Below are 24,386 nucleotides of genomic sequence, written 5' to 3' on the forward strand. Positions count from 1 at the left end.
CAGTGGGAGCACTGGCCTTTATGAATCAAGATTACTCATACAGTATACATGGATCCAGTATACAGAGGTACCTTTAAAATGCACTGTGCATGTGGGGCCATGGTGATACTGGAGATTCAAGGTGGGGATTACATGCCTACTAACTGGCTTTCAAATGGAAGTCTTCCAGTGTGCTGTTGTTGGAGGACGAGGGAACAGGAGGAATCCCTCATTGACTATCCCCACATCCACTCCCAGCGCAGGAGTGCAAACAGCAGGCTTTTTAAATTGGTTTTTAAAATGTTGATCTGGGTAAATGATAATACCTGAATGTGTTGTTTGTGAGACAGAACCAGCCAAGGTACTGCAGAACTCAGTGTAAGACTTCATTAAAAACACATTCCCTGCCATGAACTCATCTGCAGTACTGTCTAATCCAGAGAAGGCCAAGCTGGCTCTTCCACTCCTGATCTTTGTTCCAACCCTGTTCTAAATTATTTAACTCAGGGGTGTCCAATCCTGGTCCTGGAGGGCCGGTGTCCCTCCTGGATTGTGTTCCAACTGTGCCCTAAATTACTTAATTAGAACAATAATTGGTAATCATTGGTCCAATTAAACCAGGAGGGACGCCGGCCCCCCAGGACCAGGATTGGACACCCCTGGTTTAACTGAACCAATTACCAGACCCTGGAGCAGTTCACCCTGTCGTTCTAGCTGTTAAACCTGGAGTGGAATGGCCCTCTTCCATTAGAAGGAGAAGCCTCTGCATTTCACCAAGTACAAATTCCCCGTCCTCCAAACTTCAATTCCTGTTCATCGCTGTTTTGGTTTTTTTCATGAAGAGTGTGTTATAACATTTTCAGTTTTTTTTTCTGAATTGCAAACGTATTTATTTAAAATAGGCTTTAAAAAGCAGTCCCTAGCAAACCATTCCATAAAGTCTCATAAATAGAGTCCAAAGCAGCTATTTATCTTCATTGTATATGTGTTTCTGTATTATTATTTATTTCTTAGCAGACACCCTTATCCAGGGCAACTTACAATTGTTACAAGATATCACATTTTTTTACATACAATTACATTATTTATTTTTTTACACATTATTTTTACATACCCATTTATACAGTTGCAATCTAGGTAAAGTACCTTGCTCAAGGGTACAGCAGCCGTGTCCCCCACCTGGGACTGAACCCACGACCCTGCGGACAAGAATCCAGAGCACTAACCACTACACTGCTGTCTCTGTGAAGATTACAATCATTTTCAACCACTGTAGAAAGTACAAAGGTGAGCAGATGAGCACAGCACAACGCGTCATATCCCCATCAGCGGGAACAAAACTGCCAAGAAGAATGAAATACCTAATCAAATCAAGTTTCAAATGTTTATCACATTTAAATAGCATTACAGTGCTTCAGAATGGGCCCTTACTGTGAAGCAAGTGCCAAGGCAAATTATTAGAGTGGAATAACATCATTTTAAAAGGTACTTCACTGCTCCAAACAACTTTTCACCACACCTTAGTTGTTTGCTGCTAGTTCTGCATCACAGCAATTGTTTAATTCCTCTTCAGATAATGTGTCCTTGATTCAAACAGGGGCGATCACTGTGCAAGTAAGAACCCATATTAAATACATCTTAACCAAAGTGCTTACTTAAACAGGTTCTGCACCCACGTAAAAAGACCCCCTTTGGGATTCCCAGCCTCCCCAGTCTCCGCCTTCTCCTCTGAGTTTCTCCGCTCCTCCCTCAGCTCCTGGTAGGCGTGCAGTGCCCTCTTCAGCTCCCTCTCCGCACTGAAATGCACCATCTGCTGGCTCAGCAGGGGCACGATCAAGTTGAAGCCGTCCACCCTCTTGTTGAGCCTGGCCAGGTCTGCCCTGAAGGCTTCACAGTTGAGGAGCCATTGCTTCTGCTTTGAGGGGGTGAGGGGCTCCCCGAGCTTCCCTCGGGAGCCCAGCAGGTCTGCCCTCAGCTGGGCGATGGTCTCGCGGATCTCCTTGTGCACCACGATCCATTGGGGCTGGTAGCCGTTCTCGATGAGGATGCGGTTCAGGTTGTGGGTCATGGGGTCCACGTACGGGTTGCTGTGGCTGAACTTGCTGAGGGGCTTCCCCTTGCCACTCAGGTTGCTGAAGTCCCCCTTAACCATGGACTCCTGGATGAGGTCCTCCACCAGCCTCTCGATGGCCTGGGTGATCTTGATATTCTTGGTCCTCCGTAGCTCGCTGGCCGTCAAGGCGTCCTCTGAAGACTGCCGTTCCAGGCTGCGCCTCCGGTAGTCCAGCACCTGGTCCATGGCTCTGTCCACCCGGAACTGCATGTACTGCCGCTCCCTCTGGCTTGGTGTCCCCATTCCCACCCCCTCGAAGCTCAGGTACTGTCTGTGCTGGGGCGCCTGCCGCCTCAGCTTCTCGTCCTCCTCCTCCTCCTCACCTGCGGCAGCCCTCCTCCTGCCTTCCTCCGCTCTCCTCCTCCTCTCTGCTAGGTGTGCCAGCACAGTCCTGCAGGCCTCCTCTACCTGGGAGAACTTCCCTGAGTCCGCCCTGGCGGAGCCGCTGTCAGGGTGGAGCTCTTTGGCCAGCCGCAGATAGGCTTCCTTCACCTCCTCCGGGCTGCTGCTCCCATCCTCTGGCAGGCGGAGCAGTTTGTAGCAGTGCAGCAGGCTCCTGCTCACCTTACAGCTGGACAGCCACCGGGCAGCGAAGCAGCAGGGAGGCAGGAGAGCCCTGTGGATCTCCAGGTGGGAGAGGACAGAGAACGGAGCCGTCAGCAACCAGGAGCAACTCATCTTCACAGCGGCTGAGCCCACTGCTGCCAGGGACCTTAAAAAAAAAAAAAAAAAAAATCTTCTAATTTGATTTTGTTTAGTGTTGTTAATAGTAGGATTTGAAGTAGACATATTGCATATTCTGATTCTAATTATTCAAATGCTTGCGTGATTATATAACTGTTAAGTTTAACTTGATATAACCAATACATTTCACTAATTGATTCAAATGTTGGCAGAAAAAAAAGCTGCCTACAAATTGCAGAGGGTTGCACGTCCTCAATCAAAGATGCAATAAAGTCTGACTTGCTCCTCGTATTGGAAACGTGTATATGAGCATGTCCTGTCTATATCTTACACCGGACTTGCAATTGAAACGCTACTGTTTTACACTGCTGGTGTTCCAGCACAGCCCCGATTTAAACTGTACACGTTGGATACTGGTGTTACCTTCACTCTGCCACTTTGTGTAATGGTCCATTCATCACGCCTGCATAACTGTAACATTGCTTAACCTTCACTTTAAAATGACTCAGAACCCAGAACACAATGCATGCAGTGTGTCACTGCCAGGTTAAAGTAAAATAACTACAATTATTATTATTATTATTATTATTATTATTATTATTATTACACAACGGTGTCATTCAAAAGTTATGTAAACTGCAATCCATTTTATTTGGAGGTCATATTGCAAAGCATACTACTGCAGCAGTTAACAGTTTAAGAATACATTACTACTTCACAAGCATAATGCAACTGTTATAGAAATGTACCGTCAGAATTAAATCTCCCTTTGACAGTTTTTATTTTTTCAAGACGCACTGTATTATTAAATCATGCCTGTAGCTGCATCGGCGAGTGAGCGCTTCCCGATTGTTGTTATCTAGCGGCGCAGCGTGGGAATTGTAGTACATTACGTCCCCCCACCTTCAACGATCTTGGGAGTTGTAGTTTTTCAACTGTTCATGCCGCTGCAGATTGCACAGGTGTAGTGTCATTTTTCAGGTACGTTTTAAAAAGTGGTACGTAGCGCACTGCGCTTGCTCGCGCATGCCTAAACAGATTCCGCTAAGAAAGAAGTTAAACACCCATTTAAATACGGCACGGTATGTTGTTTTCTGTCTTTTACATATTTTTTTAATGTAATTCACAAAATTACAAAATAATATGTCAACCGAGCATCCACTACCAGCTCTCAATCACAGTCTCGATTGAAATGAAAACACCTGCCAACCGAGCATCCACTACCAGCTCTCAATCACAGTCTAGATTGAAACGGACTTCAAGCAAACATGTGCGGGTTTTGCATAATACATTTCTGCTTAGCAATTGTTTTTTTTACTTACGTGAGGGACTGTCGATTTACATTAAAACTGTGTGCTGCGTATTTGATCTTTTTTCAATCCACTGTGAGATTATTTTACTGTATCACAAATTGGGCTCATAATCCCAGCAAACTACATATCCCATGATGCATTTTCCTATGATGTTTTAAAAAAGAAAGGTTTTCAGCCTCGCCTGAACAAAAGTTACAAAAACTTGATAAACTTCAAAAATCACCTATAAAACTAAATAAACAATAATAATAAAACAATAAAACACTAGCATCCACAGCGGAGCTGCGTAGAGTTCACAGTGTAAACTCATTACCGCACGTGGTGCCTTGCCGTGGTGTGTGGAGAGGGGTTTATGTGTTCCTCGCTCTGACTGTGCGTACATCCAGACGTAGTCTAGCGACAGCTGTCCTCGTGTGCTTCTACTGAGGAGAAACCTGCAATTTATAGCTGCATTAGCTACACACTTCATACAGGTATAGTAAGAAGCGTTAAGAAAACGTTTAATATCATGGTTTTTTTTCTGCAGAAACTTTAATAGACTATGCAGAAAGCATGAATACCATGTGCAAGTTAACGCAGAACTCGGTCTCTACCAGTTTGAGTTTCAGGGTTCTGTAAATGAATAGTGGCCTGTGTTAAATGCTTCTGTTTACAATCAAATAAAACCAGATCGCTCCAAAATGTGGTATCTGTTTGTTTTGGAAGTGCAAGTTTTTAGGCTACTGTTAGATTGAATGCAATTTTGTCATGAACTGTAACTTAAGTATTTAGAAACACCTTTTTGTTTTCTGTAGTCGTTAACTTTTTTGGTGTTTTGCTTTTTGATGTTGTTACTATTAGGCGCTCAAATTACTCTCCGAGGTTACGAATGAAACCCGTGCAGTTTAACTTATAGCACATGACCCGTGCCGAGATTCTCATGGAGACGGTCCTAATTTAATTAGGAAACATGTGCAACTTTTTAAATCGGGGCACGCTCTCCAAGCACGAATGGAGTGCTTCACTGAGCTAGTGCAGCGCTGTCAGAGGTGAAGGAGTTTGAATTGCAAAACAGGGCTTGATGCAAACGGGGAAGCCTTGAAACCGACATACTCGCTGTACAAATAGGTCACGGGTCAGAACTACTGGATACACATCTGCAAACAAGATTGATCTTCATGCTTTAAGCAAGACAATATATTAATAGATGAAAGCTGTGGTTCTGTGGTCATGCTCCAGGGATGGAAGTAAGACTCCTATTGCATAGCAGTTTGATCCATTCCTGGTTTCACTATGAGTTTAATTAGACAGCCTACCGTGTTACCTATACACGGTGGCTAATCTGCTTATATTAAAGCCTGGAATGGATCAAAGTGCTATGCAGTGGGGATCTTATTTTCCTCCCTGTTGCACAAGGGTGTATTCAGGAGAGTGTCCATGCGCAGGACTGATTCTTTCCACCAGGAACCCAGGCAGGTTGTATTTCACATGGAACTGACAGGTTAAGTAAAAGATGTATTCTTTTATGGCCCATCGCATCCCTGGGGGCTGATGTGTTTGTTAGAAAGAGACACTGATGTCGGGCTCTTGGAAAGGTCATGTTTTGGGTGTAATTCAGCGCTGCCATTTCGATTTGTGTTTTATGTTTCAGATGCTGTTTGCCATTGGTGAGCCTGCATGGGGTCTGCTCATATTAGCATGGAGACTTGGTGGTTTTGTGCATCGTTAATTTCAGCCGATTTGCACAGAGGACAGCCTCACATTTCACTCCTGACATTAAGATGCTGCAGTGGTCTGTCAGGAAGACTCATTTATTCTTTACTTCTCCTGTGCATTTAAAATGGATTTTAAAAAGGAGGAGGGAAAGAGAGGGGGTGACATTACTAAATCCTAGTGCCAGGCCTAGCTAGGTTTTCTCCTGTTTCAATATTATACATTTAAACTGTTTCTTGCTCATCGGTCGTGTGTGAGTGTTTGTCTCGGCTGTACTGATTCCAGACTCCTCTTTGCAGTGTGATGGTGCAGCGTGTCTTGCTCATCGGTCGTGTGTGAGTGTTTGTCTCGGCTGTACTGATTCCAGACTCCTCTTTGCAGTGTGATGGTGCAGCGTGTCTTGCTCATCGGTCGTGTGTCGGTGTTTGTCTCGGCTGTACTGATTCCAGACTCCTCTTTGCAGTGTGATGGTGCAGCGTGTCTTGCTCATCGGTCGTGTGTGAGTGTTTGTCTCGGCTGTACTGATTCCAGACTCCTCTTTGCAGTGTGATGGTGCAGCGTGTCTTGCTCATCGGTCGTGTGTGAGTGTTTGTCTCGGCTGTACTGATTCCAGACTCCTCTTTGCAGTGTGATGGTGCAGCGTGTCTTGCTCATCGGTCGCGTGTGAGTGTTTGTCTCGGCTGTACTGATTCCAGACTCCTCTTTGCAGTGTGATGGTGCAGCGTGTCTTGCTCATCGGTCGTGTGTGAGTGTTTGTCTCGGCTCTACTGATTCCAGACTCCTCTTTGCAGTGTGATGGTGCAGCGTGTCTTGCTCATCGGTCATGTGTGAGTGTTTGTCTCGGCTGTACTGATTCCAGACTCCTCTTTGCAGTGTGATGGTGCAGCGTGTCTTGCTCATCGGTCGCGTGTGAGTGTTTGTCTCGGCTGTACTGATTCCAGACTCCTCTTTGCAGTGTGATGGTGCAGCGTGTCTTGCTCATCGGTCGCGTGTGAGTGTTTGTCTCGGCTGTACTGATTCCAGACTCCTCTCTGCAGTGTGATGGTGCAGCGTGTCTTGCTCATCGGTCGTGTGTGAGTGTTTGTCTCGGCTGTACTGATTCCAGACTCCTCTTTGCAGTGTGATGGTGCAGCGTGTCTTGCTCATCGGTTGTGTGTGAGTGTTTGTCTCAGCTGTACTGATTCCAGACTCCTCTTTGCAGTGTGATGGTGCAGCGTGTCTTGCTCATCGGTCGTGTGTGAGTGTTTGTCTCGGCTGTACTGATTCCAGACTCCTCTTTGCAGTGTGATGGTGCAGCGTGTCTTGCTCATCGGTTGTGTGTGAGTGTTTGTCTCGGCTGTACTGATTCCAGACTCCTCTTTGCAGTGTGATTGTGCAGCGTGTCTTGCTCATCGGTCGTGTGTGAGTGTTTGTCTCGGCTGTACTGATTCCAGACTCCTCTTTGCAGTGTGATGGTGCAGCGTGTCTTGCTCATCGGTCGTGTGTGAGTGTTTGTCTCGGCTGTACTGATTCCAGACTCCTCTTTGCAGTGTGATGGTGCAGCGTGTCTTGCTCATCGGTCGTGTGTGAGTGTTTGTCTCGGCTGTACTGATTCCAGACTCCTCTTTGCAGTGTGATGGTGCAGCGTGTCTTGCTCATCGGTCGTGTGTCGGTGTTTGTCTCGGCTGTACTGATTCCAGACTCCTCTTTGCAGTGTGATGGTGCAGCGTGTCTTGCTCATCGGTCGCGTGTGAGTGTTTGTCTCGGCTGTACTGATTCCAGACTCCTCTTTGCAGTGTGATGGTGCAGCGTGTCTTGCTCATCGGTCGCGTGTGAGTGTTTGTCTCGGCTGTACTGATTCCAGACTCCTCTTTGCAGTGTGATGGTGCAGCGTGTCTTGCTCATCGGTCGTGTGTGAGTGTTTGTCTCGGCTGTACTGATTCCAGACTCCTCTTTGCAGTGTGATGGTGCAGCGTGTCTTGCTCATCGGTCGCGTGTGAGTGTTTGTCTCGGCTGTACTGATTCCAGACTCCTCTTTGCAGTGTGATGGTGCAGCGTGTCTTGCTCATCGGTCGTGTGTGAGTGTTTGTCTCGGCTGTACTGATTCCAGACTCCTCTTTGCAGTGTGATGGTGCAGCGTGTCTTGCTCATCGGTCGTGTGTGAGTGTTTGTCTCGGCTGTACTGATTCCAGACTCCTCTTTGCAGTGTGATGGTGCAGCGTGTCTTGCTCATCGGTCGTGTGTGAGTGTTTGTCTCGGCTGTACTGATTCCAGACTCCTCTTTGCAGTGTGATTGTGCAGCGTGTCTTGCTCATCGGTCGTGTGTCGGTGTTTGTCTCGGCTGTACTGATTCCAGACTCCTCTTTGCAGTGTGATGGTGCAGCGTGTCTTGCTCATCGGTCGTGTGTGAGTGTTTGTCTCGGCTGTACTGATTCCAGACTCCTCTTTGCAGTGTGATGGTGCAGCGTGTCTTGCTCATCGGTCGCGTGTGAGTGTTTGTCTCGGCTGTACTGATTCCAGACTCCTCTTTGCAGTGTGATGGTGCAGCGTGTCTTGCTCATCGGTCGTGTGTGAGTGTTTGTCTCGGCTGTACTGATTCCAGACTCCTCTTTGCAGTGTGATGGTGCAGCGTGTCTTGCTCATCGGTCGTGTGTGAGTGTTTGTCTCGGCTGTACTGATTCCAGACTCCTCTTTGCAGTGCGATGGCGGAGCGTGTCTTGGTCATCGGGAGCGGGGGCAGGGAGCACTCCCTGGCCTGGAAGCTGGCCCAGTCTCCTCTCGTACAGCAGGTCCTGGTGGCTCCTGGGAATGCCGGCACCGCTGACAATGGGAAGATCTCCAATTCAGGTAAGAGAGCGAGAGCATCCCCTCCTTCTATGAGTGTGTCTCTGTGCCAGCACCTCCAGGATTAAACTGGACGTACTGGTTCCCATCTATGAGACCAGATATTGCCAGAGCAATGACGCTTTTGAACTGATGCACACATATTCCATGAAAAATCTTTAGATGATGGTTGCCTCACCCCAATCACTTCATAAAATCTTAGATTCCATTAGTTTGATTTCTGGTGTGTCCTTAAGTATCTAGTCGTGTAGCCTACATCTGGGATGGCTGACTTCCAGAGCAGGCTTTTTTTCCCAACCATGTTGTTCTTAATTATTTTAAAGGAGCCATTTAATCCTGTGCCCACAGTTGATAATTTATTTAACCAGGAGAGCTCCTTGTCATTTGTTAACCCTTTAATGACTGACATTTACACCTTCACACATATTTGATACCCTCCCGAGAGCTCCCTGTTGACCTTTAGAACAGATTGGGTTTCTAAGGAGATATTCAGCCCACTGAAGCTTGTGGCTCTTCAGGCTATTGTGAGGTGTTGAACCGCATGGTCTCCATGTAAATGCACTGCTGCTTGAGTCATGCAAGTCTGGTTTGAATCCTCTTGGTGCCGAGTTGCTGATCTTGTCTGATTCTCTGCTTTGTCATTTCGGTTGCATTGAAAAATTGCATTAAAAAATGTGTCTGAAAAAAAAAAAAAAAAACTCTATACCACCCCTACCACTTTGATCTTTATACAGAATAGATGCTATAACTGTCCCAATCTTCAAAAAAAAAGGCAAGCTATTTTAATAAGCAAGACGTCCCATGAATTCATAGGTTATGTGAATGCCAATGCAGAAGGACTGGGTGAGATGTTGGTTCTTCAACCAAGACTGCTTCTAACAGCCAAGTTCCATAAATCCTGTAGGCATGTAAAGTGATACAGATCTCTCTCTCTCTCTCTTTCTCTCTCTCTCTCTAGCGGTGTCGGTGAGTAATCACTCCATTCTGGCTCAGTACTGCAAGGATCACAATGTGGGGCTGGTGGTGGTGGGGCCGGAAGCACCTCTGGCTGCAGGTACAGAATCTGATTCCCTTCACTAACCTGCAGTAACCAGCAAAGAGATGAGTCCCCTTTGCAACAGTGTGCATCTCGGATTCTCTTGTGCACCGCTAATACCCGACAGCTAACCGTGTGATCAACAACTTGGAGCAGCATTAGCTGCTAATGCAGAAAGAGACTATGATTATGAGGGACATCCCATTTAAATCAAGTACCGTGTTTCACATGATAAGTCAAGAATAAGTCCCTTGCTGTGTGACTGCGTTAAACTTCTTAACAGGAGTGAATTTGCATGGACGGACGCATTTCTGTCATTCACTAGGTTTGGTCTACCTGCTGTTGCAAAGGAGAGCGGGTTAAACCTGCTTTTAAAATGTCCCTCCCAGACCGGAGTTGCCCGTTTGCCCATGCCTGCGTTAGTCTGGGCTGTGTTCAGTAGGGTGACGATAGCAGATGCTACTGTTCCACTTTAACCAGTGCATGGTGCTTGAAGGTGTAAGATTGCTGTTGTGCTGATGGTTTGAGCCCCTTTGCAGGGATGGTGGATGATCTCACTGCGGCGGGGGTCTGTTGTTTCGGACCCTCTGCGAAGGCAGCCCAGCTGGAGGCCAGTAAGAGTTTCTCCAAGGAGTTCATGGACCGGCACGGCATCCCCACGGCCCGCTGGAGAGCCTTCACTGACCCTCAGGAGGCCTGCAGCTTCATCCAGAGGTACTGGCGCTCCAGAGCCCTCTATTGGGGACCCTGGGGTCAAGGTGCATGCTAATGCTGTCAATTAAAATTAACGGCTAATTTTAGTCTGCACTGATGGAAATAAGACTCCTATTGCATAGCGGCTTCATCCATTCCAGGTTTTATTACAAGCTAGATTATAGGTAACAAGCTCAGGTGCATTATTAAACTTCTAGTAAAACCAGGAACGGATCGCACTACTGTGCAATGGGAGTCTCAACCCCATGCCTCTGAACTGTGCTCTCTGTGTGTCAGCGCTGAGTTCCGGGCTCTGGTGGTGAAGGCGAGCGGTCTGGCTGCAGGGAAAGGAGTGATCGTGGCGGAGGACAAGGACCAGGCATGCAGGGCAGTGTGGGACATCATGCAGGTGGGAGCTCGGCACACTGGTCTACACTGCAGGGCTTTACACAGCAGCATACGCTGTGATACCGACAGCGTTTCAATGTGGTGTTAGCCTGAAGGCAATGAGAGGGGTGGGAATGAGAAACCGTGTGTAAGACTCCAGTTACTTACTTGCATGATAGAGGATACAGGACCAACAGCACCACATACAAAACCTTCTGTGCAGGTTGTTCACTGTGTGGTTTGTAAATGGGATTTACTGTTGGTATGGATACATGCTTCCCCTATCTCACTGGAGCTTTGCTTTTTAACATCATATAGTATGTATTGTAATTAAAACGTCTGTCCAGTTGTTCCCCTCTGTGTACCTTTAGAGGTGCTCTCCTATAATCTCACCATGTGCGTTTAGTCTGTGATCATCACTGGTCTACCCGCTTACAACCGAATTAGATCACAGCTGATATGTAAGAAATAATTTGAAAAGAAACTGCATTAAAAACTGCTTGGAATATTGTGGAACCCGCTGCACGGGTGACCAGCAGGCATGTCTGATGAGGCAGTAGAAACCTGGAGAGAGAGGGGACAGTGCTGTCTGCGAGCTGATTGGGGGTGAAAGCAGTGAGGTTCCTAATCCAGCGTCTCTCTTTCTCTTCCTCGCTGGGCGCAGGACAAGACGTTCGGAGCTGCAGGGGAGACAGTGGTGGTGGAGGAGCTGCTGGAAGGAGAGGAGGTTTCGGTGAGCTCTTTCTGTATTGCACTTCTCTGTGTTTTAGCATTTGTTCCCTGCCTGCTTTTAGCATCATCGCTGTTAGTGCTGTGGAGCAGGACAGGTCAAAGAGGGGACTACCTCACTCTGGGCCATATTCATTAAGCAATCCCTTGCAGCTCTGTGCACTGACAGCACTGATAAGTGTCCCTGGGCCAGTAAGATCGTCTAATCGAGAGGTGTCCAATCCCGGCCCTGGAGGGCCAGTCCACTCCATGTTTAACAGGTACAGTGAGGGTCTGGAAGCAGGTTTCATTGGTTCAGTTAAAATCAGGGCTGGACCAGGAGTGGAAGGGCACCACTGGCCACCCCGGTCTACTGTAAACATGCTTGCATTCCCCCTCCTGCAGTACACCAGTGAGGATGCTGCTGGACTCTGGTGTTAATGACCCTGTCTGTGTGTCTCTCTCTCTCTCTCAGTGCCTATGTTTCAGCGACGGCTCCACTGTGGCCCCGATGCCTCCTGCACAAGACCACAAGCGACTCCTGGATGGAGACCTGGGCCCCAATACAGGGGGCATGGGGGCTTACTGCCCCACTCCACAGGTACAAAGAGCCAGCTTGAAATGCAGGCCCCCGAGCAAACCAGTTATCTGTGCTAGGAGCATTTACACGAGTGCTCAACATCATTACTGTAGAGAGCTGAGGATGCCTGAGTGTGCAGAGAGAGGGAGGGTCAGTGTGTTCAAGGCATGATGGCTGAGAGAGTGTTCAGAGAGGGAGGGTCAGTGTCTTCAAGGTATGATGGCTGAGAGAGTGTGCAGAGAGAGGGAGGGTCAGTGTCTTCAAGGCATGATGGCTGAGAGAGTGTGCAGAGAGAGGGAGGGTCAGTGTGTTCAAGGCATGATGGCTGAGAGAGTGTTCAGAGAGGGAGGGTCAGTGTCTTCAAGGCATGATGGCTGAGAGAGTGTTCAGAGAGGGAGGGTCAGTGTCTTCAAGGTATGATGGCTAAGAGAGTGTTCAGAGAGGGAGGGTCAGTGTCTTCAAGGTATGATGGCTAAGAGAGTGTTCAGAGAGGGAGGGTCAGTGTCTTCAAGGTGAGATGGCTGAGAGAGTGTTCAGAGAGGGAGGGTCAGTGTCTTCAAGGTATGATGGCTGAGAGAGTGTTCAGAGAGGGAGGGTCAGTGTCTTCAAGGCATGATGGCTGAGAGAGTGTTCACAGAGGGAGGGTCATTGTGTTCAGGGTATGATGAGGGCACCGGTCTTCCTTTCTCTTAACTCGCAGCATCCTTTCTCAGGTTTCAGAGGATCTGCTTCAGAAGATCAGAGAGACGGTATTGCAGAAAACTGTGGATGGGATGAGACAGGAGGGGAGCCCCTATGTTGGTGAGTCTCCTCAAGTGCCCCCCACCTTCTGCAAAATCAGAAACCCTCTCAAAACCACCAATATAGCTGAGGCCCAAGGGACAGTCTGTGACCCCTCATCTCACTTGATGAGGTCCCGTGATGTTGAACAGCCTGTAAGCGGTGTGTGGTGTTCCTGTCTGCAGGGGTTCTGTACGCAGGGCTGATGCTGACCCGGGATGGGCCCAGGGTGCTGGAGTATAACTGCAGGTTCGGAGACCCGGAATGCCAGGTGAGGTGAGGGCTGGGGTGCGCGCGTGTATTTACTGATGTGAACATGGTGTGTGTGTGTGTGTGTGTGTGTGTGCATATTCACTGATGTGAGCACGGTGCCTGTGCTGTGTGTGCGTATTCACTGATGTGAGCACGATGCCTGTGCTTCTTCCAATGTCTACATACAGGGACTGGACAAATAATTAGAAACCCCCTCCAGTACACTGTCTATTATTGGGGTGTCTGGGGAAGCTCCGAATCACGAGAGATCAGCGATTCCTGCTCCTTGTGGGTGAGGCAAGGCTCTTCTCTGGAACAGCCCACAGCCCTTCTCGCTTCAGAAACATGAAATACAGAAGCACCAGTCCTGAAAATACTGTCACCCCACTATTAAAATGTGCTGCACTTGGAGCATCAGCGTTTGTTCTATATAACAGAGGATAGAGTTGGTCATACGAGGAAACATTTAGGGAAACTGTGCTGCAGATAGCAGGAGCTTCAGTGTGTCTGTTCCTGTTGTTTCAGGTGCTGCTGCCCCTACTGAAGAGCGACCTGTACCAAGTGATCCAGGACACGATGCAGGGGAGACTAGCATCTAGTGCCCCCACCTGGCAGGAGAACAGCGCTGCTGTTACTGTGGTGATGGCGAGTGGAGGGTATCCAGGAGACTATAAGAAGGGCATTGAGATCACAGGTATGCATTGTCTTTAATGTGACAGACTTGTTATACAAAACATTTGGCAGCTAAAATCCAGCAAAAATTGACTTTGACAAGTTGTTTTGTTTTTTTGTTTAAGTGAGATGAGGGAAGCATATTAGTGTTGCGCTTGCACACCTAATAAATGTTAGGAAAGTGCAGATGATAAACTGAGCGACGCTGTGGCTCTCCTCTCTCCTCCCTGCTTGGCAGGCCTGTCTCGGGTGAAGGAGCTGGGGCTGCAGGTGTTCCATGCTGGCACTGTGCTGAAGGAGGGCAGGGTGCTGACCAGTGGAGGTAGAGTGCTGACCGTCACCGCCGTCAACCGCGACCTGCCCACCGCACTGCAGAACGCCAACAAGGGTGTGGCCAGCGTGCAGTTCCAGGGGGCCGTCTACCGCAGAGACATCGGGCACCGGGCCATCGCCTTCCTCCAGCAGCCACGGTGCGTCTGAGTCCAGGGTACCTGAGCCAGCTCTGCAGCAAGCCCTTCCCTTGAAAGTCGCTGCTGGTTGGAGTTAAAAACTGCAGTATTTAAACCATGTCAGCTGCAGCTTAATGGTTTCATTTCAGTGTTGGTTTATTTATTTACTAGTTTGTCACTCTCACCCCCCCAGTGGACTGACCTACAAGGACAGTGGAGTGGACATCGCTGCGGGGAACGCTCTTGTTGACCTGATCAAACCGCTGGCCGCAGCCACTGCCCGGAAAGGTAATGAGACCACATGCAAACATGACAGCAGGGTCTTTTTTAATAATGTAAACCGTGGCAAATTGAAATGCTGTTCTCCAAAAACACAAGCAGGATAATCGAGTTTCAGAAGATCCAATTCTCTCCCTGCTCGGTCTAGTCCTACAGTTATTGCTGGTTGTTATGTCCCCTCTCATCCTGCAGGGTGCAGTGCTGAGCTGGGCGGGTTTGCAGGCCTGTTTGACCTGAAAGCAGCGGGGTACATAGACCCTATCCTTGTGTCTGGGACTGATGGAGTGGGCACCAAGCTGAAGGTAAGCAAAGCAGTGGTTATAAGCAATATAATAACAAGTGCAGACGAGCTCGTCTCTGCTTCTCTCTCTCTCGGGGTGCAGCTCTTTATCATGCTGTCTCTGCTTCTCTCTCGTGGTGCAGCTCTTTATCATGCTGTCTCTGCTTCTCTCTCGTGGTGCAGCTCTTTATCATGCTGTCTCTGCTTCTCTCTCTCGGGGTGCAGATCTTTATCATGCTGTCTCTGCTTCTCTTGGGGTGCAGATCTTTATCATGCTGTCTCTGCTTCTCTCTCTCGGGGTGCAGATCTTTATCATGCTGTCTCCTGTTTCTCTCTTGGGGTGCAGATCTTTATCATCCTGTCTCAGCTTCTCTCTCTCGTGGTGCAGATCTTTATCATCCTGTCTCTTCTTCTCTTGGGGTGCAGATCTTTATCATCCTGTCTCAGCTTCTCTCTCTCGGGGTGCAGATCTTTTATCATGCTGTCTCCTGTTTCTCTCTTGGGGTGCAGATCTTTATCATGCTGTCTCAGCTTCTCTCTCTCGTGGTGCAGATCTTTATCATCCTGTCTCTTCTTCTCTTGGGGTGCAGATCTTTATCATCCTGTCTCAGCTTCTCTCTCTCGGGGTGCAGATCTTTTATCATGCTGTCTCCTGTTTCTCTCTTGGGGTGCAGATCTTTATCATGCTGTCTCTGCTTCTCTCTCTCGGGGTGCAGATCTTTATCATGCTGTCTCTGCTTCTCTCTCGTGGTGCAGATCTTTATCATGCTGTCTCTGCTTCTCTCTCTCGGGGTGCAGATCTTTCTCATGATGTCTCTGCTTCTCTCTCTCTCGTGGTGCAGATCTTTATCATGCTGTCTCTGCTTCTCTCTCTCGGGGTGCAGATCTTTATCATGCTGTCTCCTGTTTCTCTCTTGGGGTGCAGATCTTTATCATGCTGTCTCAGCTTCTCTCTCTCGTGGTGCAGATCTTTATCATCCTGTCTCTTCTTCTCTTGGGGTGCAGATCTTTATCATCCTGTCTCTTCTTCTCTTGGGGTGCAGATCTTTATCATCCTGTCTCTTCTTCTCTTGGGGTGCAGATCTTTACAATGCTGTCTCTGCTTATCTCTCACGGTGCAGATCGCACAGGAGTGTAACAAGCACGACACTCTGGGACAGGACCTGGTGGCTATGTGTGTGAATGACATCCTGGCGCAGGGGGCGGAGCCTCTCTTCTTCCTCGATTACTTCTCGTGCGGGAGGTTGGATGTGGGCGTGGCTTCCTCTGTCATCACTGGCATCGCTGAGGCCTGCAAAACAGCCGGCTGCGCATTGCTGGGTGAGTGGCAGAGACTGTGGGACCAGGTATCACACATCCTGCTGCAATTGTGGTGTTTAATAAACTGCAAAGACTTCATGAAACTTGTAATTATATCTGGAACTTGCATCATACCAAGAGTAAATCACAATGTGATTACATATTCACACACAAATGAGTGACTATTTACTTGGAGGTAAACAGTCCCCTACACTAAATTAACTAACTGTTTTAAAATACAGACAATGAGTGTTGAATCTTTGCTAAATTTTTGTTTACTTCCAAATTAATCCAATAGGAAATATGATCATTCACACATACCAGTAATTATATTTGAGACTGACTGACACCTGAAGTGTAACCAAGATTTATAAATGCTTTATCTTTAGCTGCTTTCTTGAATTTAATCAGACTTGAACATTTTTTAAAGCATATCACTCACTTAATGCCCAGACACTTCCTCTGAAAGCTGAGTAATGTCTTCTGACTGCGCTGCCCTGCTTGCCCCCAGGGGGTGAGACGGCGGAGATGCCGGGGTTGTACCCCCCAGGGGAGTACGACCTGGCTGGCTTCGCGGTGGGCGCGGTGGAGAGAGACAGGATGCTCCCGCGCCTCGACTCCATCTCCGCCGGAGACCTGCTCCTGGGGATCGCCTCCTCCGGGGTCCACAGCAACGGATTCAGCCTGGTCCGCAAGGTGCTCCAGAGGGCCTGCCTGCAGTACTCCTCCCCAGCGCCGTTCGGGGCGGCCGGCCAGACTGTGGGTAAGACTTTCTGGAATAAAGACTTACACCTCTGTACCCTGTAGAGTGAGGAGCAGTTCGCTCCAGTCCTGGTTTTGCTACGAGTTTAATAAGACACACTGTGGCTAATCATGCCCATAGTAAAACCTGGAATGGGAGAAACTGCTATGCAATAGGAGACTTATTTCCATCCCTAATCTGCAGACGAATGATCAGAGTTGAGGTAACCATTGGCTGTTTCCCCTTTTAAGGAGAGGGGGTTGCATTGCATTGCTCTGTTGTTGAACCAGTTTGTCGTTCACAGGGGAGGTGCTTCTCACTCCAACCAAGATCTACAGCAAGCTGCTTCAGCCAATCCTGCGCAGCGGAGCAGTGAAGGCATATGCCCACATCACAGGGGGCGGGCTCTTAGAGAACATCCCCAGGGTTCTCCCCAAAACCCTGGCTGTGGACTTGGGTAAGCACTGCTGCAGAGGCAGGTGTAGACGTGGCTAGCTGTAACCTACACACAGCCAGTGGGATCCCACTATTCAGATCAGCAAAGAGACTGAACAAAACGGTCTTTGTAGAGTGATGGTCCCGATTTTAAATAGGAGGGATCTGAATGGTGAAAGGAGTTCTCTATAGAGTTGGTTAGCAGTCGCATGTAATGTCTCAAATCACAGCTTTGGTATTTATCGGGTCTGGTTTTGTTTATTTGTTCTACCTGTATGACTAATCATGGTCTGAATGTAATGAGTGTGCTAGTGCCCGGCCTCACGCTGCAGCTCTGGCAGGGAGTGTAAGGTGTGAGTGTGCTGGTGCCCGGCCTCACGCTGCAGCTCTGGCAGGGAGTGCAAGGTGTGAGTGTGCTGGTGCCCGGCCTCACGCTGCAGCTCTGGCAGGGAGTGCAAGGTGTGAGTGTGCTGGTGCCCGGCCTCACGCTGCAGCTCTGGCAGGGAGTGCAAGGTGTGAGTGTGCTGGTGCCCGGCCTCACGCTGCAGCTCTGGCAGGGAGTGCAAGGTGTGAGTGTGTTGTTCTGTCCCATTGCAGACGCCTCTCTGTGGAAGATCCCGGAGGTGTTCTCCTGGCTGCAGCGAGAGGGCCAGCTCTCCGAGGAGGAGATGGGGCGCACCTTTAACTGCGGGCTGGGCGGCGTGCTGGTGGTGGGGCGCGAGGCCGCAGACGAAGTCCTGAGAGAACTGAAGAGCCACGAGGAGGCGTGGGTCATAGGAACAGTAACGCAGCAGCAGCCAGGTCAGTGCTGTCCACACAGAGCCACGAGGAGGACTCTGGAAATGCATCCAATTGCATCTCGCCATGGGTTTAGTTAGGAAATCACTTATCAAGAGTTCATCTCTATAGGCGTCTGGGAACTGGGCTGCAGCCAACATTTACTCTGTTTCAAATGTAACATTAACATCTAGCATTGGCTACTCTAGCTTTATTATTGGGTTGATTTAAATCCATTGTGTATGCACAACAGTACATACATTAAAGAGATTGGAAGTGAACAGTTCAGAAGTTCAATCAAATCAAAGGGTTCCAAGTGATTTGTAGTACTTTTGAAAGGAATGCACGCGGATGGAGCAGGTTTCAGGGGCTCACTGTAACTGAATCCTCGTCTGCGCCGGACCCCTTTCCACTGTTTCAGTGCAGTAAGGCTGCGGTTCAGATCAGTACTCTGTGATTTAGGATTGGAAAGGGATGGTGCAGGAGGGACACCTCTGAGGTGTAGGGATCCAGGATTAATCCCTTTGTGTTTTGACAGGCGAGGAGAGGGTGCTGATCCGGAATCTCCTCCGCTCTGTGCAGTCTGGCTCCAGGGGGACCCCAGTGAGCACTGGCCTTCGAAGTGGAGCCCCCCAGGACTGCGCCCCCGAGCGCAGAGCCAGGGTGGCCGTCCTCATCTCAGGAACAGGTGTGCAGGGATGGGCCCTTAAAGTCTGCTTTTAGTCATTTTGTACTTACTATATGAAAACTAGTGTTTTAATGGACTCAACCATGTCTGAAACCGATGCTATTGAGCATTAACCCAAGCAGTTCATAATGTTGAAGAAGTACTGAAAGCTATTTCAAGTGGTCAAGGAAGATAGGAAACAAGGTCCTTGCATCTTGCAGGTATTGTTATGGAGGTGATACTGGCTTTTTAATAAATTGCTCATTGCATAGAGCCACAATTTCAGCAGTGGCAGTATTTAGCTTGCATCAGTTTAAAACCCTGTTGGGAGACACTTTGGCAGGGGACACTTTTTCACAGAGAAGTAACCCTAACCTCTCCAGTGTACCTTTAAACCATTTTCCTGGAGCTGACCAGTGATGTCCAATGACTTGCAGGCACAAACCTGCAGGCCCTGATGGAGCAGGTGAAGAAGCCGTGGAGCTCCGCTGAGATCGTCCTGGTCATCTCCAACCGGCCCGGTGTGGAGGGGCTGAAGAAGGCAGCACTGGCAGGGATCCCGACCAGGGTGTGTGTCTGTGCTGCTGGCCTGCCTGCAGCGTGAGAGGCTGTTACACGCTGCTGCTTTCTGTTAACAAATACGATTCGTTCTGTACATTTGAAGTCTGGAATTGTTGTATGAGAGTGAAGCATTGATTTTTGATTCCTTTTCTTTCGGTCTGTTTTTACATGCATTAAAAATGACAGTAACCAGAGATATTTACTGTTGGGAGACGCACGGCCCTCATGTAGTTGTTTCAAGCTGGTGTCTTTGTGGTGAGTGTAAGAGCATGCTCAAGCACCCGTAGTGCAATCCACTTAGGCAAGACATTTCTGAACTACCGGAATGGATCTTGAGTGCATTGACCTTTGGAATACTGCAGTAACACTGAAGCATTAGAATGAGTGCATGTCAAGCTTGCAGATCTGGCTAATTCATACACACACATGTGAACTATTGGCAATAGCTTCAGAGATATCCCTGTGTTTCTTCAGCCGTTAATTAAAATGATCACAACTCTAATTGGAGAAAGAGCAGCTGCTGTGAAGCGTGGTATCCCCCTGGAGACCATGAACAGCCCCTGATCAGCATAGTGAGCAGCGAAGTGTCTGTGCCTCCAGGGAGCGACCAGGCAGCAGGCTTCTCATTAGCACGGGCTGGGGGATTCTCTCGGTCCAGGGGCGGACCGAGAGAACCTACCATCATGTTCGGATCCATTCAGGGCACATTTCGAGGTGTGTCTGTGAATATTGCAGTACTCGTTTTCTTGTGTCCCGGCAGGTCGTGGATCACAAGCAGTACGGGAGCCGCGCTGAGTTTGACAGCACCATCGAGCGGGTCTTGGAGGAGTTCAGTGTGGAGGTGGTCTGTCTCGCTGGCTTCATGAGGATCCTCAGCGGCCCCTTCGTCAGGAAGTGGAGCGGTACGGTTTCCAGTCCTCTGGCACTGTGGGCAGCTCTTTGATGGGCACCACTGTCCTCTGGCACTGACTCTGGGCAGCTCTTTGGGCACCACTGTCCTCTGGCACTGACTCTGGGCAGCTCTTTGGGCACCACTGTCCTCTGGCACTGACTCTGGGCAGCTCTTTGATGGGCGGTTCTGTCCTCTGGCACTGACTTTGGGCAGCTCTTTGATGGGCACCACGTAGCACAGCGTGATGTATTCTACACTTTGTTGGATGATGACGAGGTGTACAGTGGGTAGGTGGCTGGGAGTGTAGGAATTTGATTGCTGTGTCTCGTTTCAGGTAAACTGCTGAACGTTCACCCCTCCCTGCTGCCCTCCTTCAAGGGGGTGAATGCTCACAGACAGGTCCTGCAGGCGGGGGTTCGGGTCTCGGGCTGTACTGTGCATTTCGTAGCTGTAAGTGGAGTTTTTGTGTGAAAATGTTATCTGTTTTGTCATGTCCATGTCATGAATGTAAATGTGTTATTTACTGTGCTCTGTGATGCCAGTCCTGGGTTTTGTTCGTTCCATCCAGGTAGACATGCACTAGAGAACAAAAAAACATAAATTCAGGCCTGAATGAACCGCTGAAACGCAGCTTAAGAATGATTTCCAAGATGCTGATTTAACAGAATAGGATCTTGAGAACTTCGACCCTATTGTGAAGCAAGTGAGAGGAGGTTATTGTGGTATAAAACCAGCAAGAAGCAGCTTGATTACAGAAATAAGCAGTTAAATTATTTTTGCAAGTAGATTCTTGCTAGATTTTGTTCCATTACTTTTATCTTACTCCTTTTGAAAATGTCCATTTTGCTTTTGCATGCAAACCCTCATGTGGTCAGTCTCAGAACAGCCCAGGTTGAGTGAGTGTAGGGTTGCAGCGTGCACTCCATTTATGATTGAAACAGATTTAGACCTGCCTTGTAGATAATCAGGAGACTGGTGCCCTCTCCCTGCAGGAGGAAGTCGATGCAGGAGCCATCATTGTCCAGGAGGTGGTGCCAGTGATGGTGAGTGACACAGAGGACAGCCTATCGGAGCGGGTGAAGGAGGCGGAGCATCGAGCTTTCCCTGCCGCTCTGGAGCTGGTGGCTAGTGGCACTGTGCGGCTCGGAGAGGACAACAAGATCCACTGGAACACCCAGGAGCAGCACTAGACTGGAGCATCCCAATACTAACAAGATCCACTGGAACACCCAGGAGCAGCACTAGACTGGAGCATCCCAATACCAACAAGATCCTCTGGAACACCCAGGAGCAGCACTAGACTCCCAATACCAACAAGGAACTGTTTACATCTCACCCCGGGATCAGAGCTGGAGTGGGATTGTAGCTTCATTAAGTGACACTGTGTTTCCTATGGAACCCATCTGGAATCATTCCCAAGAGCACACTCACTCGCACACTCTCACTCCAGTGACTTTTTTTGGTTTCCGGTTGATGAAGACCTAATCCTTTGAGGTATTGTGTTGATGCTCGGTGCTATGCTGATTCAGTTATTCTCTCCTCGTGTTTTGATCATGGGTTTTGTTGACGAGATATTATCCCTTTCATTCCAGTTCTTTTTAAAGCTGCAGCTGCTACCATGTGACTGGGTTATATAAACTGCATGTTAAATATGTTACTGATACTGACCTGAAGTTTCAGCTTCGTTGGGATGGTACACTTTGGGTTATTGTCTTGATTTGAATGACCTCATTTCCATTCCCAGTGTTGTGTATTAAAGATGAACCCTTTCGCTGCACAAGTTGCTTTATGAATCATACCTGTAGTTTTCCATTGTGTGTTTATAGTTGCTGCTCTGCTGTATTCTGTTGTTTCTCTATAAAGTCCCATTGCAGGTGGTGTACAGTATTACATTCAATGCCACGCTTTCAACCTCTGGGCATGCTGCTCTCTATCTCCTATCCTGGGGCTGCTGCATTGTTTAACTTCCATGTGTAGTTATGAGAATTACATCTGCTCACTGTGATACTGGATGAAGTCATGTAGGCAACTGCTGTCTCATGGAACATGGTTAACTTCTTGCATGTGTACTGTAAGTGCAAAAATGTTTTACCGACTTGTGCTAAACACAGACTGCATAGAAATCCCGACTCAGCCAGTGTCTCCTCTTGACAGGAGGTCATCTCTGTTTTCTTGCTCATTCTGTGGTTGGGATACATTCCGTTCTGCGTGTTCTATTCTACAATAAACTGCTGATGTTGCATTACCTTTGTTGCTGTTACTTTATATGTTACACGTTGATCAACCTAAATACTGTATGTATACATATAAGCATATCTAAGGCCATTTTTCCATACAATGCATTCTGCTATACTGTATTAGATAGAAGTATGTATATGCATCCTGTACTTTTATGATGATAATAAACGATTGTAATAATTGAAGTCTGCAGTAGGGGTTGTAAACAATAGGAAGAAATTGATGCCTTGGGTTTGTTCCACTCTCACTCGTACTACTGGAATAGAAATGACTCATTCTAGAGATTTTATATAGATATCTGATTTTAATTGTTTTGGGTTTCAGTTTATCATTCCCATGAATACAGATACAACATATGTATTGGGAGAATTAAGCAACATCCTAATTATTGCAAACATCCTAAGACTTGGAATGATTCAAATCAGATCTGCGTAGCTTCAGGTATTGTGCACCTCACTCTAATCGCTGTGTAGTGGAGTCCTTTCTACAGTTTCTTCTGTGGTCAGTATCTCATGGAACAGATAAAAGCTTGGTTTGTGCTACATGGATAATCATTCCACTTCACAGGGGCTAGGAGAAAAGATCAGATCCATCTCAATGGTTATTAACCCTAATGGGATACATCGGACAACTGACTTTCCTGGTAACCTGGGCTCCAACCGTATTCTGGATGCTGTAGTTTATTCTAGGAACATGTCACGGGTACCAGGAAGCTAGCGGTTACAGTGCCTGAGATATTCACACGAGAAGGTTGGGCCCCCCAATACACTACGCCAGGGGTCCATACCGACCACAAACCTAAAACAACTACCTAAAAGGAAACAAAAACCAAATCACTAGATCCACATAACTGATACTAAAGCACTATGGGGTCCGAATGGACCCCACGTTACCAGATGAGGGTTAATCAGTTAACATTTTTAAAAATAAATGAGTACTTCTCTAGAATTGTTAAAGATTTGTTTCTGATGTAGTATAAGAAATAAAAGCTTAATAACCAACCAGTAAACACGAAACATTGAAACCCCCATGCAATCCTAGGTCAAGCCTTAATGCAGCACTTACTCCAATGCATTTCCACGCAGTGTCCCACCCCAGCAGCATTGTCAGGCTGTCTCGATAACCAGTTAGTGAAGTTCCATGGGGAGCCATCTGTCCACACATACCGCACGGTCTAAGAGGGACAGAATTCTATTGGGAATTGTAGTTAAAAATGAAGACCCAATCACCTGTAATGAACTCCTGTAGGAAGAATTACCTTCAAATTGCACAAGACACAAACTATACGGACTTTCATGAAATTATAGCCCCCCAAGCAAGTTGCAGTGGATTCCCCATAGGCTTCTATCATCATGGCAGCCAGCTTGTCCTGTAGAGAGGCACTGGTCACTGCAGCAAGGTGTCCTTCTGGAAAGTTGTAGAGGATGGTATTGCTATCCTCTACAACTGAGCCAAGAGGATAGCAATACCATCCAGTACACTGAGCCTAGAGGATAGCAATACCATCCAGTACACTGAGCCTAGAGGACAGCAATACCATCCACTACACTGAGCCTAGAGGATAGCAATACCATCCACTACACTGAACCTAGAGGACAGCAATACCATCCAGTACACTGAGCCTAGAGGATCGCAATACCATCCAGTACACTGAACCTAGAGGATAGCAATACCATCCAGTACACTGAACCTAGAGGATAGCAATACCATCCAATACACTGAGCCTAGAGGATCGCAATACCATCCAGTACACTGAACCTAGAGGACAGCAATACCATCCAGTACACTGAGCCTACAGGATAGCAATACCATCCACTACACTGAACCTAGAGGACAGCAATACCATCCAATACACTGAGCCTAGAGGATCGCAATACCATCCACTACACTGAACCTAGAGGATAGCAATACCATCCACTACACTGAACCTAGAGGATAGCAATACCATCCACTACACTGAACCTAGAGGACAGCAATACCATCCAATACACTGAGCCTAGAGGATCGCAATACCATCCACTACACTGAACCTAGAGGATAGCAATACCATCCACT

General features: G+C 47.9%; 2 protein-coding genes across 5 annotated transcripts; one reads left to right on the plus strand and one right to left on the minus strand.

Annotated features, from left to right (window-relative positions):
- Positions 1–693: 693 nt before the first annotated feature.
- LOC117407476 (dnaJ homolog subfamily C member 28-like) lies at positions 694–3,768 on the minus strand. Of its 3 annotated transcripts, none has more exons than XM_059029454.1 (2): positions 3,575–3,768; positions 694–2,804 (listed from the first exon to the last, which is right to left on the minus strand). In XM_059029454.1, exons 1-2 carry the CDS (start codon positions 3,664–3,666, stop codon positions 1,631–1,633), a joined length of 1,266 nt encoding a protein of 421 aa, XP_058885437.1. In that variant the 5' UTR covers positions 3,667–3,768; the 3' UTR covers positions 694–1,630. The 3 variants fall into 3 exon arrangements, with proteins under 3 accessions (XP_058885437.1, XP_034778982.2, XP_058885438.1); XM_034923091.2 differs by having other exon boundaries at positions 695–2,804; positions 3,526–3,641; XM_059029455.1 differs by lacking the exon at positions 3,575–3,768 and adding an exon at positions 3,200–3,515 and having other exon boundaries at positions 695–2,804.
- A 29-nt stretch (positions 3,769–3,797) lies between these two features.
- On the plus strand, positions 3,798–22,516 carry LOC117972905 (trifunctional purine biosynthetic protein adenosine-3-like). Of its 2 annotated transcripts, none has more exons than XM_059029451.1 (22): positions 3,798–3,858; positions 8,459–8,607; positions 9,563–9,658; positions 10,180–10,354; positions 10,631–10,742; positions 11,385–11,453; positions 11,904–12,029; positions 12,722–12,809; positions 12,974–13,059; positions 13,566–13,734; positions 13,951–14,182; positions 14,355–14,449; positions 14,633–14,742; positions 15,842–16,040; positions 16,531–16,782; positions 17,066–17,218; positions 17,794–17,997; positions 18,512–18,661; positions 19,078–19,208; positions 19,962–20,103; positions 20,428–20,543; positions 21,086–22,516. In XM_059029451.1, the coding sequence occupies exons 1-22, from the start codon at positions 3,803–3,805 to the stop codon at positions 21,281–21,283; spliced, it is 3,108 nt and encodes a 1,035-aa protein (XP_058885434.1). In that variant the 5' UTR covers positions 3,798–3,802; the 3' UTR covers positions 21,284–22,516. The 2 variants fall into 2 exon arrangements, with proteins under 2 accessions (XP_058885434.1, XP_058885436.1); XM_059029453.1 differs by lacking the exon at positions 3,798–3,858 and adding an exon at positions 4,393–4,562.
- Positions 22,517–24,386: the final 1,870 nt, after the last annotated feature.

The sequence above is a fragment of the Acipenser ruthenus genome, chromosome 8 (assembly GCF_902713425.1).
Source record: "Acipenser ruthenus chromosome 8, fAciRut3.2 maternal haplotype, whole genome shotgun sequence".
Classification (NCBI taxonomy): Eukaryota; Metazoa; Chordata; class Actinopteri; order Acipenseriformes; family Acipenseridae; genus Acipenser; species Acipenser ruthenus.

Coding starts and splice junctions, on each gene's coding strand:
- LOC117407476 (XM_059029454.1), bottom strand. CDS start 3,666: ATGTACTACAATTCCCACGCTGCGCCGCTAGATAACAACAATCGGGAA. Junction 2,805..3,574: donor AGGCATGATTTAATAATACA/GTGCGTCTTGAA, acceptor TTTTTTTTTAAG/GTCCCTGGCAGCAGTGGGCT.
- LOC117972905 (XM_059029451.1), top strand. CDS start 3,803: ATGCCTAAACAGATTCCGCTAAGAAAGAAGTTAAACACCCATTTAAAT. Junction 11,454..11,903: donor TGGAAGGAGAGGAGGTTTCG/GTGAGCTCTTTC, acceptor TCTCTCTCTCAG/TGCCTATGTTTCAGCGACGG. Junction 13,735..13,950: donor GAAGGGCATTGAGATCACAG/GTATGCATTGTC, acceptor CCTGCTTGGCAG/GCCTGTCTCGGGTGAAGGAG.